This window comes from Apaloderma vittatum, unplaced genomic scaffold (assembly GCF_000703405.1).
Source record: "Apaloderma vittatum isolate BGI_N311 unplaced genomic scaffold, ASM70340v1 scaffold5971, whole genome shotgun sequence".
In the NCBI taxonomy this organism is placed as follows: Eukaryota; Metazoa; Chordata; class Aves; order Trogoniformes; family Trogonidae; genus Apaloderma; species Apaloderma vittatum.
In genome coordinates this window covers 52,502-66,632 of record NW_009700778.1, presented here as the reverse complement: position 1 = coordinate 66,632, position 14,131 = coordinate 52,502, and the positions used below count along the sequence as shown (strand labels likewise).

The following is a 14,131-nucleotide window of genomic DNA, read 5'->3' as shown; positions in this document are numbered from 1 at the left end:
ACAATGCCTTATTTTTTAATGACAGAATATAATAGTTCCTCATCTGGGCTATTCTCCTAGGTTCTTCTGCATGGGCAACCAGGGTCCAACAGAGAGAAGTAGTTCCTCAGCAAATCTGCTTCACCCCTCTCCCCTTTGTAGGTAAGTAGTTGGTTTGCATGAGAACCTTCTAGCCATTACTGCTGCATCAGCTCCTTTCAATGGCTGAAAACTCTGTGCAGCTACATTCAGAAATTATTAAGAAACTAACACTCAAATATAAAGAATCTGTACTCTTAGCTACAGGTTAAAAAAATTTGAGACCCAAGAGAATGGCAATTTTCCAGATACAAAGACTATTTGAGAAAGGAAGTAGTATCTTAAGGATCTTTGGATGTCGAAACCACTCCCCTTTAACTTCATTTACACAGCACAAATCTTCTTCTCTTATAGAAAACTGGAAAGACAAAGAAAATTGTAGGACATATCCTATAAGGACTATTGAGAGTGGAGGATAATTGACCTCCACAATCTATTGTCTGTCTACAAATAAACAGGAAAACATTTCTTCATTGTTTCTGGTTTTATAAGTAAAGATATAGTCCTTCAGGTTTCTTTGAAGGTACCACAGCAGATGGATTAAAAAACATTAACCATTTCTAAATATACACACAAGTCAACAACATGCAAGTCAACGATCAAATCGACTTACTGTCACAATTCTGAGAAGACAAAACAAGTTCATTGCCCATTGCTTTAAGATCTAATAGCTGTAACTGAAGAAGAGTTCCTATATGGGCTTAGTGGGTTCAAATTTGCTTCTTCTGAACCTCACCTAGATATGTTAAGTGACATAATTCTACGTTTCAATAAATTAGAACTACTGCCAACTTGGCATCACTTTGTAAGACAAATTTCTTGCAGTTCATAGAAAAACCAGGACACACTTTAAACCATTATCCAAGTTAAATTTTGTGTGGTTTTGTTGTAGCTGTTGTTGAGGTTTTTGTCTGTTTTGTTTTGTTGGGGGTTTTTTAAGTCTATTTAGGTTGAGACACAGTTGTCAACAATGACAAGGTGTACCACTGGTACTACATGGGGAAGAGGGATGACTAAATGACCTCTTGAGGTCCTTTCAGCCTGTGCTTCTCCAATTCTATACTGACATTTCTGAGCATAATGCTGAAGACAGCACCGCTGGAGGCTCTCCTTGCTGCAAGATGACAACACACACTACACAAACAAAATTTTAACAGGCAGTTAGTGTTCCTGAATGTCTTGTCTTTTCATAGTTAAAGCCTTGGTAAAAGTAAAGAAGGTGGAAGATATTTAACAATAAATAAGTGCTATTCATAATCAGCATTTTAATATTGGTTTACTTAGTTACTATGTTGCTGCAATGTCCTTTCAGTCTGCTTTCATCACTCAGTCAGAATCATTAATGGTTATTGCATACTTGGAAATTCCTCTCCAGAGTTCTTGATAACAAATACTTCCTCCATCATAAACTTAGATCGTTGAAGTAATAAAACCAGAAACTTTCGATGACTGCTCATGTTATAGCCACATAATTCAGTGCAGTGATCCCAAAGAACACTTCTCAGCAAGTATGAAGTTATCAAATTCATTGGAAGGTGATATTTTGGATTAAGGGGCACAGTTTAAATTCTTCAATGCCAATCCACCTTACTAAAAAGGAAACACTACGTGTGACCATGTAAGCATTACATGTGACCATGCCACAATAAAATATTTCTACTTTGCTATTTCAAATATCAGAGTACCACTCAGTTTTGTCATGTCAAAGAAATAGCTTGACATTCTTAAAATAAATATTATATTAATTCAGAAGAAAAGCTCCACTAAAGTATTTTCGATGTGTTGAAATTGAAAGATGCCTAAAATGAATTAATGTGTTAACACACAAAACTGTTCAAACAAGAAAATAAGACTATACTGTAGTATCCTACACCATATACACTGCTGTTTGTCGTTTGTGTGGGTTTAAATTTTACTGGATAGGGCAACATGAAATTTTTCTTTTTTTACAAAAATCACATTGAAACTCTAACGTAACTGTCTCAGGAAGGTACAAAAGCACCCTAAGAATTCTAAACAGACTACAAAATAAATCAAAAGAAGAACTCTCATTCCTCAGGGTCTTTGATTTTATTTTTGTCACATTTAGGAATTTTTGTGGGTTTTTTAAATAGTACGCGTTCAAGATTCCACTTAACTTTTCCACCTTACCAGTTCTCGGTAGACACCTTCATTCTTTCCCTCAGGTTTCGTTATCTTCTCTTTCTGGAACAGTTCCCTGTTTCGATTCCCTCCAGCACTCACACTGAGATTACTTCTGCTACTACCACCACCTCCTCCAAATGTTTTGGTCTTTAGATAAGCACAAAAATAATAATTCAGTAAACAGGACTTATAAAAATAAGTTTTAATATTTAGTTAATAGAAAAAGTGCATTCCATCTGACACAGCTCTATTTTTTATGATTATGCTTTGCATCAACAAATAAAAGCATTAATTTACATACACAAACATTAATGTATTAGGTGTTGTTTTCCCTATGCCCCAATGAGGTTGTTAAAATGGTATATAATTCTAGTTTTTATGACTCAACAAGTAAATTTGTAAAATAAACTAAAAGGAAAAATAAGGGAGGACATAAAAACCTGACACATTAGAACTAAACTTCCTAGCTATTCCTTCTAAATGCAGAGGACCATGAGGCTTTGAGAATTGAAAAAAGCAGATGAAAATCTCATTATAGAAATTGCAAAAAATTACATTTTTTTAATAATGGTATCAAATCAAAATCATATCTACAATAAAACATTTATGATACATTCATTAGATTCATTAAAATAAGAACATACCCATCAATCCAAAAGGACTCTCTGTTTTTGATTCACCTTCTTAAAGATACTTGAGTATCTTCAATTAAGCAGGCAAATATCATAGAATCATAGAACAATTCAGGTTGGAAAAGACCCTTGGGATCATTGAGTCCAACCCGAAAGCATTTGTCATTTAAGAGAGAAATATTTAAAATAACAGGAAAGATGAATCACAGTAAGTAAATACTACAACAGTACATTCTAACCTCCTTGCTCTTTGCTACTTCTGCAATAGCAGCTGTTCTCTGCTTTTCAAATTCATCATTTTCCACAACAGGTTTTACAGTATTTGTCATCTGCAAAGTCTTTCTGCGATCAAGTTCTCTGCTGTCCACCTGCACGTGAGACGCACATTTCTGAAAACGGAAAAGAAAGTTTTAATTAACTATTCTGCCTACTTTCATTTGAAAAAAAAAAAAATTATTCCACTGCAGTAGCACAATGCTAGATAAAGAACACGTACACAAAAATGCACATGTAGAACATCCAAACGTCTTTGCTGAAAGCACACTTCTCTGTTCCATTAGGAAGGCCCCCAACAATTACTTTGACAGTTTAATTCACAATGTAGCTAATATGATTCTTGTAAATACATTTGGTGTCTAAGAAGGGACTATGTTAGAGCCTACAAGGTGTGAACAGGACAATCAAAAGCTCTGAGTAGTAAATAAAATTTTCAGTTTGAAATTGAGAGGAAAAATGTTAAATATAATTGGGTACAACAAAGGGACAGGATCAACATAAATTTGTTTAAACAGGCAGATTTTTTAGATTCACATCATTATGATCTAAAAGATCTGATAGCCTTTATCTAACTGGAATTGGGTCCCCTTGATATCACGATAGAAAATGACAAAGTACACTATACCTGCCCAAAAGGTACAAAAGGGGGTGGGCCACCTTCTGTTCCAATGTTACTCCTATTGTGTTTTGCTAAACTCTGTAAAAGAAAATCATTGATAAGTAAACTGCAAACAAAAAAACAGATTATATGACAAGTATCTCTACTTCAAAAAGCATATGAATCTTACAAGACAAACATTTTGACTATAAAAAATAATGATATACTTAAAATCCTGGAGCACTTAAGGAGCAGATTGGATGAGGGGCAGGGAGATGAAGAAAAATTTACAGAATCGTAAAAGCAACACGTAGAGTAAATGCAAAAAAAAAAAAAAATAGTTATATACCAAAATCTACACTAACAGAACAAAGCGGCACACAAATAGGCAGCAGATGGTTCTTTACGTAGAGGTTGTAAAGGCATACGGATTCAACCTATTTAAAGAGGGATCAGACCAATTCAGCCTAGAGGTTCAGGGGGAGGATCTTAGCAATCTACACAAACACCCAAAGGGTGATGGTAAAGAGGAGGTAGCCAGGCTCTCCTCTTCAGTTGCGCCCAGTGACAAGAGGCAATGGGCACAAACAAAAGGTTCTTTCTGAACATCACGACACACTGTTTTTTACTGTGAGGGTGACCAAGCACTGTCTCAGGTTGCCCAGGGAGGTTGTGGAGTCTCCATCCTTGAAGATACGCAAAAGCTGCCTGGACATGCTCCTGGGCATCCCACTCTAGGTCTTGTTTGAGCAATGGGCTTGGGACCAGATGACCTCTAGAGATCCCTTCCAACCTCAACCATTCTGTGAAATTCATGAATCCACGCATACGGAAAAACTGAAAGGATTAGTCAGTATTGTATCCCCTGGTAAAACACAATTAAAGACTTCTTGATACCAAGGCTGTATAAGAGCTCAGCCTGCATGCTCTCCCTAAAACCCATTCTCCTTTTGACACTGTTAGAAACAAAATAGTGTGCCACTAGGAAATTTCCCCTGTGGCCTTAGGATAAGTGTGGTACATATGCTAAATTAATCAGCTGACCTTTGGATCACAAAGGCCATATCAATAAGCACAGCAATTTCCCATAACATAGTATCTATGGAAGTCCTGCAAAATCTTAGTCATAATCAGGCAATGAGTGACCCAGGCCTGAAAAGAAAGCGTTCTCAAATAATAAAAATCACCAGCCCACAACAGCAAAAAGATGAGTTTGTAAAACACTGCATTAAAATATCTGCTCATTGTTGATACACTTCTCTTTACAAACTGTGACAACAGCAGCCTGCAAGAGAATGAAAGTCACTACAATCGGCATTTGATTATGCGCTAGTTATTTCATATTACACCGAAATATTTGGTTTCATAACTGGAAAAAGGAACTACAGGTCCTTAATGCTGTTTAGAATGTTTCAAAATTGCATTTCCTATACTGCACTTGTTTTATCACCTTCATTTCTTATTGTCCCTTTTTTCCCTCCAGGAGGGTCATGTGTGATTATATACATAATTTACAAGTTCCCATCGGCAGAGAAAGTTTTAATTACATAAGGCTATATGTGATATTACCTATATACTTATTACACTGGTGCAAAATTGATTTAATTTCATCATGTGAGAACTGTAGTATAAACATGAATATGCTTTAAGCCATTATGCTATCATAGAATTTCTTAAAATAAAAAATTAAATTTTGCTTACCAATGCCCTAATCATAACTAACAACCAAATAAAAACTTTTGTCTGCTCTTTTAAACTACTTTTATTGGAGAACCAAAGATCATCTGGTACATCACTTACAGTTATTAATTCTTTTCAAGGGTGGAAAAAAAAACAAAAATCCTTTTCCTCATGCCTTGGAAAAAAGTGCTCTGATGAAGTATTCAATAAATCATTCAAAACACTTAGAGGCACAGAAAACAAATTTCTGCTTTAGTTTCAATCACTTCATTTAAAGTGTTGCCTTAGAATCACGAGGTAAACAAGGGCTCATCACTGTAGCACGCTCGTACCTTCCCATAACTACTAACGGAGCACAGAGCAACAGCGATTTCATGCCCAAGCCTCTTCGTTTCCCAGCGCAGGCACTCTAGGACCCATAAACCCTACACTTCTTTCTCTGTTATTTGGTTGTGTCTAGAGAAATGCAGGCAATACTGGCATGAATTCCATCACTGAGTCAAATTATAATAAAAATACTTATGCAAGAGAGCTAAGAACTCGAGCATTTGATCAGAGATCATTCCTCATGTCCTATAATCAGCAAGCACACGCTTAAGTTTAAGGTCACACTTTTTTTTACTTATTTCTCAAATCAGAATCAAGGAAACGCATACAAGAAAAAGACTGTTCCAAACTACTGCTCAAATATGCAATTTGGCCAACAGTGAAAAAACAAACACTTAAAAGTTGACTGCATATTTATTAACATTTAGCGACATAGATTTTGAATCATAACCATTACTACACAGAATTGTTCTCCAGAATGAAAGAACTCTGCCTGATGGTAAGTAACAGCCTTGACATCTTCTTCTCAGGTAGCACTGTTTGCCGAGAAGCGAGAACTGCTTTGCAAATTAAATTTCACTTTGCACTGAATAAAAAACAAACTGGCAGCAATATTTTTAAACTCACAATTAAATTTTCTTGTAGCAACAGCAGTAACTATCATTTACAAAAAAACTTTGTTTCAAATACATTTTGTATGCTTCTTTTGCCTTTTCTGCTGTACTTGGATTGTGACATTAAAAAATATTTCTTAGGGAATGTCTTAATAAACAAAGGTTTAAAATATGAGACTGAACTCCTTGGTATTATATACTATTATACCCTCACACTTCTTCCTAATATCAATTTTTAAGTATACAGAAGACTACTCCCTTTTCCCACCAGGTAACCTCAACATTTAGCCCCACATTCACCAAAAGAGAAGAATCAATAAGTATAACTAAACAGTTTCAGTTTCAGAAAACTCGCGATTTGACAGATCCTGTGTTTTAAAAATATAAGGGCCTACCAAACAGTCTCACCAGTCTTTGCAGCAAAATTTGCTTCAGTCTTCACTTAAATATCGTCTGATATTTTGCGTACCAGCAATGCAAAGTACTCTTCCTTTGTAAGAGGAGTACCACCAATACCTCACAGATACTGGTCCTCACTGATGGAAACACCAGACACCACCAGAACACTAAGAAAACCATGAAGCAATACTTACTTGTAGCTGTATTCTCCCCTGAAGAATTCTGTGACATATTACCTTTTAATTCCAAATAGTCTAGAAAAACATCACAGACTACCATTCTTATTTACTCCTTACTTATTTCTTTACTGTCACTTAAACAGTGATGCTTAAAAATAAATTTCTAGGCAAGAATTACTGAAAAGTAAATGCTACAAGGAACATCACATTTATTGCACATGTAGTGTGATAATACTGCATTCATTCTATATACACTATACATGTAGTGCAAGTCTCTCTTTACTAAAACTTGACTAATTTAAGACTGATCAAAAACCATTCCTTCTAAAGTTATAATATTATTTGACTTACTAGCACTGACTTATTAAAGTAAGTATGAAAGAAACTTATTTCATCGTCTATAAGAGAAGCCCAATTAACATTTCTCAGACATCGCAATGGAGAGAAAAATCACACCTGGCTTCAAAACAAGTTATTTGAAAAAGTCACACAAAACAAGTTTTACATCTTTTTACGCAAACAGAGTTCAAGCATTTCATTTAAGCTTCAGTGGCAAGATTAGACAAGGAATGGCAACGTCCTCCTTCAAGTATCTTTGAGAGTTGATAATCTCGCTTATTTGTCAACTGCTCTCTTTGGTAAAGCTTTAGGAACAGGCCAGAAACATTGAGTTCATGAGGAAACTGCTATCAAAATAGCATCTGGCTTCTACTGACTTGTTTGAGCCCTATCTGTCTAGCTGTCAGTCCAGATACAGAACCAGAACTACAATTTCCAGTGGTCATGGTTCACCTGTCCAAATGATTTCTTGTCACCTGCAGCTTTTCTGACACAGGCACACTCCTGCTGGGAACCCAATCACATGTTTTGAGCGAGTCAATGAAAAAAAGAAAATGATACTCTGGCAAACTGCAAGATACAACGAGAGAACTGAGAAGACAGCAATAGGCAACAGTTAACTTCCTATGCTTTATCCTACCGGAGTAAATCAGTGAAAACCTTGTTACCTCTCTTTTAAACAGATTGCCTAAAGTTAACAGAACTGGCTAACAACAAGTAGTCAGCAGCACACCAATAGTTATTAAATGGTTTGCTTTCTTCTAAAAAGAATTATTTCCTGATATCGACTTCAAAACCAAATTAGTATTTATAAAGTAGCATTTAGCTGTTGAAGCCCAGATAGAAGAAACGCAAAAAGAGACTGTCCAAAATATCACCAAGAAAGCTAACCAATTCTGTTGGCCCTTCTCTTATGAATTAGAGAGCATTCTTGAGAAAGCATTAGTTCTATATAACTTTCTTCCATCCCCACCAATCTTAAATTATTTTAGCTGGAGAGAGAACTCACAAGAGTATACTAAGTATGACTAAGAACAATGAAATGCGATGTTTCTGTGGTCGGCCCCAAAACCTTCTTTTTAATCAAACAGGCAGCTTCATTGAAAACCAGGAACATTTTAGGAAAAACATTTTCAACTATAAAAACACAAAAAGTTTGCCAAAAAATCTTCTACAATGGACACTGAGTAATTCACATATTCAAATAAATTTTGGCCCAATTTGTTCTAAACTATAAACACCAACGAAGGCTAGCTGTACTAAAAACAATGGTGCCAAACTTAGCATTATCAACAATAAAAGAAATATTTTTACATAGAAATGACATGTTCATAAGTAGCTACTCTGTTTCAGAGACATGGAAGTGAAAATATTGAGATGTGTGTGGTACTAGTAGCAGGACAGGAACTGGGGTACAGGGGTTTACAAGTATTTATGGCTTGTTGAAAGATTTTAAAACATCTAACTTGTCTTTCTAATCACAAATTTGTCTAAAGCACTGGCGAAATCTGCAATACAGAATTCACACTTAAGGTTACCAACTTCAATGCTTTCCATACATTTATTTTTTTGTCTCAAAAATACACAGTCTGCTGTACACTGGCCATCGGTAAGGCATCATTCTAATGGTAATGGTAAAAGGCTCCCTTCTATAATATTTCGGTACCAAACAACACTGTTAGGAAAGCAACCACCCATGAATGCACTAAAATTGAATATGTTTGATTCATATTTTCAGTCCCTGAAGACTACAAAAGGTATTGGTTCCCATTCAAAAATCACTTACCATTTCTTTATTTGCAACATTATGCATACGACTTATTTCTTTATATTTGGCGGCATCCCTAAAAATATTGGGAAAGTAAACCTCTAAAAGCTTATTGTATGAAAGTTCACGGTCAAGACATTAAGTGTGATGTCACTAAATGTAATATGCATCCTGTAAGACAAGCATTTCCAGTGGTGTTACCTCACCCTTTGTAATTCCCACTTTTCTATAAGATGCTCCACTTCACCTCCAAGAACTGCTGTGTTACTGTCATCCAACAGCAAGAAGCCATTTCTCACTTCAACGATTCCTGAAAGCTTAATTTTTGTTCCAGGTGGGGTGTTCAGGCTAGAAGTAGAAACAAAGCCAAATATTTCCAATACACTTATTAATATTCTGCCACCAAAACCATATAAAGCTCTACTCTTACTATACGTCTAACTTCTACTCCTACTATACTTGAACATCTACTCTTATTATACTTCTAATTTCATGATAAAAAACCACCAGCAAAAACCTTTGCAACAATTCCTTCAGTATGCACAGTACTTCTCAGTAGCTTTATTGGAATACTTCCCATTCATTACACAAAAATGCCATATTGCAGATTAGATTCTAAGGGAGAGGAATGTTTGCAAATTGTCTGTTTTGCTAAAATCCAATTTAACAACACCAAGCTAAGGACGTGTTTCGTTTAGATTAACAGAAGATATTTCCAAGTCAGTTGTCTAAGAGTAAGTCCCTCATCCTAGAATGTATTTATAGTTAATAAATAGAGGATCTCCAGATGATTAATCGTGTCATTTGTTTTAGACATCTAGTTTCAACTTAGAAGAAAACAAAGAGCTATTAGAAAAGAAGTTTTCTGTACATTACTAGCAGCCAGGGCTGTACCAGAATAAATACAAGAAATGTGCATCTTGCAGTGCTGCTTCTCTCTTTATAATTTGAAACATACAGATACTCTTTGAGGTCACCTCCCACAAGAAGGTACCATACCTGTTTTTCATGTGAACCTATGCTATGAAAAACAACAGCAGATGCATTTAAAACAAAACAAAACAAAACACACCAACAACCAAAACCCACAGATCTCCAATCCATAACTGAAAGTTATGACAAGCAGCACAATGTGGAAACTGAATTTTCTTGTGAGAAACAGGACACAATCAGATGAAAGACATAACTTCTTTAAATTACACTAGCTGGGTCCAACTTAAGAGTAAAAGATTACACTTAAAAATGAAGCATCTATCTAACTTGCAGCTAGCAGAGATTTATTTTTTTTTAAAATCAAAAGTGATCTCAACTAATGTGAAGAGCAAAGGACACCATGACTCCAGAGACTAAACACTGAAGACAATTTTCAGCATCTTCATAACCAAGAACACAAAAATCCCCACGTTCAGGCTAATTAGCTTTCTTACCACAAATAATATTTATTAATTTAATCTAAACCTTGACCATGGTAAAAGAGCACTTGTGCATTAAGTTAGGCATGTCAGACCTGTGACGTTCCTGCTACCAAATCAGGCAAAAGATCTGCTACTATTAAAACCTGGACATTCTGTGAATTTAGCTCAAGTTTGCACACATGCAAAACGATGCATGCTCTGTCAACTTTAACTCAACAGGTGGCTGCAAAAACTCTCTTAATTCTATTACATTCTTCAGTATAAATGGTATTTTAAATTACATTAATATACACCTTTGAAGGCTTAATTTAACATTCTCATTTACGTACAAAATTCACGGAAGAAGCCTGTTTCATCAAGCAACTCTTCCATATATTACTAAGGACACTTCCATTATTTTAAGGACATTTGAGTATCAAAGTAAAAATTTCTTTTTAAAGTTGTTCACCTTATTTTTGACATGCTACTGTATTCTACAGCTGTGCAGCTTGTGTGTCCATCAGTCATCTGTAAACGTAACATTCTGGGAGCAGCCTGAGATTCTTCGTTATCCTTCGGTGCAGCAACATTGCGTATTTTCTGTATTTGTAGAACGCACGGCCCTTCCAGCTATTTATGCAAAACACAAAAGACAAAACCATTAACACCATTAAGCAAACACACTGTAGTATCTAGACATACTAACAGATGCCCTAAGGCAAAGGAACGTGTAATTCGATCAAGCAGTCATGTTCAATTTTTATCACTCATCTACTGCATGTCCTAAAGCACGATGAAAATACTTTTCTCCAAGAAACAGTTGTGATGCTTCACACATCTCTGAGCTACCTCTAATAGAAAAGAAGTGAATGTGAAGAATTGAGGGGACAAATAAGCACAATCACAAATATTGTCACTTCCAACATACTATGGAGTGCAGGTAAGATTTCACATATCATACTGCAGGGTCTCTTTGACAAAGTGCTCTAAAGAAAAAAAAAAAAAGGGCTTTGAAGACTGACTGGTTGTATGAAGAGAGCATTTCAAGTGCAATCACTTTGCAAACACTAACCAGAAACACAGCTTCTTCATGGAGAGGTACAATCAGCACATAACAACCTCAAGGTTGGTTACCCAAAATATGCAACATATCCTTCTGTACGCACCACTGTTTATGCTAGGAAATAAAAACCAACAAAAACTCACCACCAAAAAAATTAACCAAAACCAACCAACCAAACCAATTCATCACAATTCAGTTATAGCTGAGTACACAGTCGTTCTGATCCCTCTGAGAAATAAAAATGAATAATCTGTTGCTGCTCAACTGTTCTCCAGAACCTAAGAGACAGCAGGAAAGATGAAAAAGTGCACATTTCATCTGCTTCTTCCCTTTGAGAGACAGAATAAGTAGTCCCAAATAGCGTAAAATGAGAGTAGATAACCAGGAGATAAATATATATACAGAAAAAATAAATGAATAAATGAAAGCATAGAAGCAGTGAAACTAGACAAATTACAGGATAAGGAAACAGGAACTTGATTTAGGATGAGAACAAACGAGAAAGAAAAATACTCTGGAATATCTACAAAGCATGAAATTGCACTAAGAGGAGGAAAATAGTCAGGAAAAGGAGCAAAAGTAATACCCTGCAGAGTTCACTTCTTAAATGTTTTTGTGACAGTGAGGCGACAACCAGTAATATAAACTCAAATTTCTACATATTTTTCCTATTCTTGAATTAAATTTAAAATTTGAATTAAATTTAAAATTTATAGGCACCAGCATTGTTTTTGGCTACAAATCGCAGCATGCAAAATACATTATTTGGAATGGAGCATTTCTCCAAAGCTGAGGAAGTTGTTTATTTGGAGTTTACTGAAACTTGAACTAAGACACCAGTGTTAGTGCTCACGAACAGGGATTAAACCACTACTGCCATCCCCAGCATGAAAGGGGATGCTCCAGATCAAGCCACAGGGACAAAATATCTGGAAGCATACTTGTCAATGCAATCAACGTAGAAAATAACGTTCTAAGAAATCAATCTCTCCAAAAAATACCCAACAGCTGGCCAACAATTTCCATCCAGAATTGCAATATAGCAACTAGACTATACTCTTCTCAGGATTGCTGTTGCACTGTCTTCGTTGGGGCATTGCTCTGACACGCTCAATCTGGTCTGAAACCTAAAATGTGTCAGCCTCTCATAAATACTTAGGTTATTGTATCTAACATTATATTCTTCTTCTCAAAAATATGGAAGTTACTGTGTCTTTTTAAGAGCTCCTGAAATAGGTATAAGAAGGTAAGAACACAGCCAAAACGGCGATCAAGGCAAAGACCTCAAGGACCACAGCTTACCCAAGGCTGCCAAACAGCTATTGCTAAAATACTACAACTCAGTTCAATCTGAGTGACCACATGCATAGTCAATATAAATTGGAATATTCCAGTATCATCTCAATTGGAAAAAAAAAAAACCAAAAAACCCACAACAAATAACTTAAAAATATGTAGGACAATTTTTGACACGAGCAATTCCAAACACAGTTACATCAAGAGATCTGATGTAGCAATCACTCACTGGAAGATAATGACGAGCCACTCAAGCAAGACTGGATGGGTATTTTTTAAATGCAGATCAGCTGTAACTGGAACAGCAAACCTGATCATCCCTTTAAAAACAGCACAGTTAGTTATACTAAAGTAATGAGGCAGAAATTGGGAAGCATACGACTAACCTTAAAACAGGACTAAGAATCACCAGCAACTTAAGTTTTAACCACCTACCATTAATCTGTCAGTACTCAGAAAGCAACTCTCTGAGCTCAGAAATTAAATCCTTTCAGTGCTCCTTCTGGAATTAATGTTTCCATTGTAAAGGAACATAAATACTCAAAAGAAAACCAGTTATACCTTAAAAGCAACATCATTACTAAATCTTATGTTATAACTTGACAGTCTTCTTTGTATTCTATTATAAATACTTAAAATATATTTATGGTATATAGCCATCAGGACAGAAATGGGAAGGTTCAGCTTTTTCAAATCCTATGCAAATGTGGCCATCTTGTGGCCAATGCTGGTAATAATTGATTTTCTTAAATCCATACAAGATACAAATATAAATGAGTGAATGAAGTATTTCTGAATGATGATGGAAGTTTATAACCACCGATAATGGTGCTTATACTAACAAATACTAATACAACAAATACCAATGTTGTTTCACACTAGGTGCCTGTCTACCTTTTATGTAAATATTTGCCTATTACACTAATACCATGAAATAAAAGTATGCAACATGGAAATACAACATATGTTCTCAAAATACAGGTAAATAGTACTGATCCTAGTCTTGGATGAGAGGAATAATAGTAGCATATAATTTCTATTATCTCCTGAAACATTTCTGAACCAGAAATAACTACTTTCTACTGAGAGATTATATTAATTTTTTCTCCAGTAATATATTTCATTTGCATAAAGCAAGTACTTTCCTTACAAACACATAGTTCTCTAACATAAAATCTGTGTATACGTTGCCACCTAAATAGCTGCATTTATTAAGTAGTCAGATGTGCTTTATGTTACTCAGAAAAAGTAACAACACTGATAAAAATATGTAAGTCCCTGCAACTTAAGTTAGACAAATATTTGTCTTTGACAAAGACCACTAGGGCCCACCGTTTTCTTCC

General features: G+C 35.5%; 1 protein-coding gene across 1 annotated transcript in view; it reads right to left on the bottom strand.

Moving 5' to 3' along the window:
- Positions 1-1,135: 1,135 nt before the first annotated feature.
- The window catches only part of LOC104281014 (tudor domain-containing protein 3-like), a gene marked incomplete at its 5' end in the record, with an annotated part of 18,392 nt that continues 5,396 nt past the window's right edge, over positions 1,136-14,131 (bottom strand). Inside the window, 6 exons of the mRNA XM_009878863.1 lie at positions 1,136-1,192; positions 2,230-2,370; positions 3,095-3,244; positions 3,757-3,828; positions 9,242-9,383; positions 10,899-11,059. Of these exons, the coding sequence (XP_009877165.1) occupies positions 1,136-1,192; positions 2,230-2,370; positions 3,095-3,244; positions 3,757-3,828; positions 9,242-9,383; positions 10,899-11,059 (723 nt within the window). The remainder of the gene's footprint in view (positions 1,193-2,229; positions 2,371-3,094; positions 3,245-3,756; positions 3,829-9,241; positions 9,384-10,898; positions 11,060-14,131) is intronic.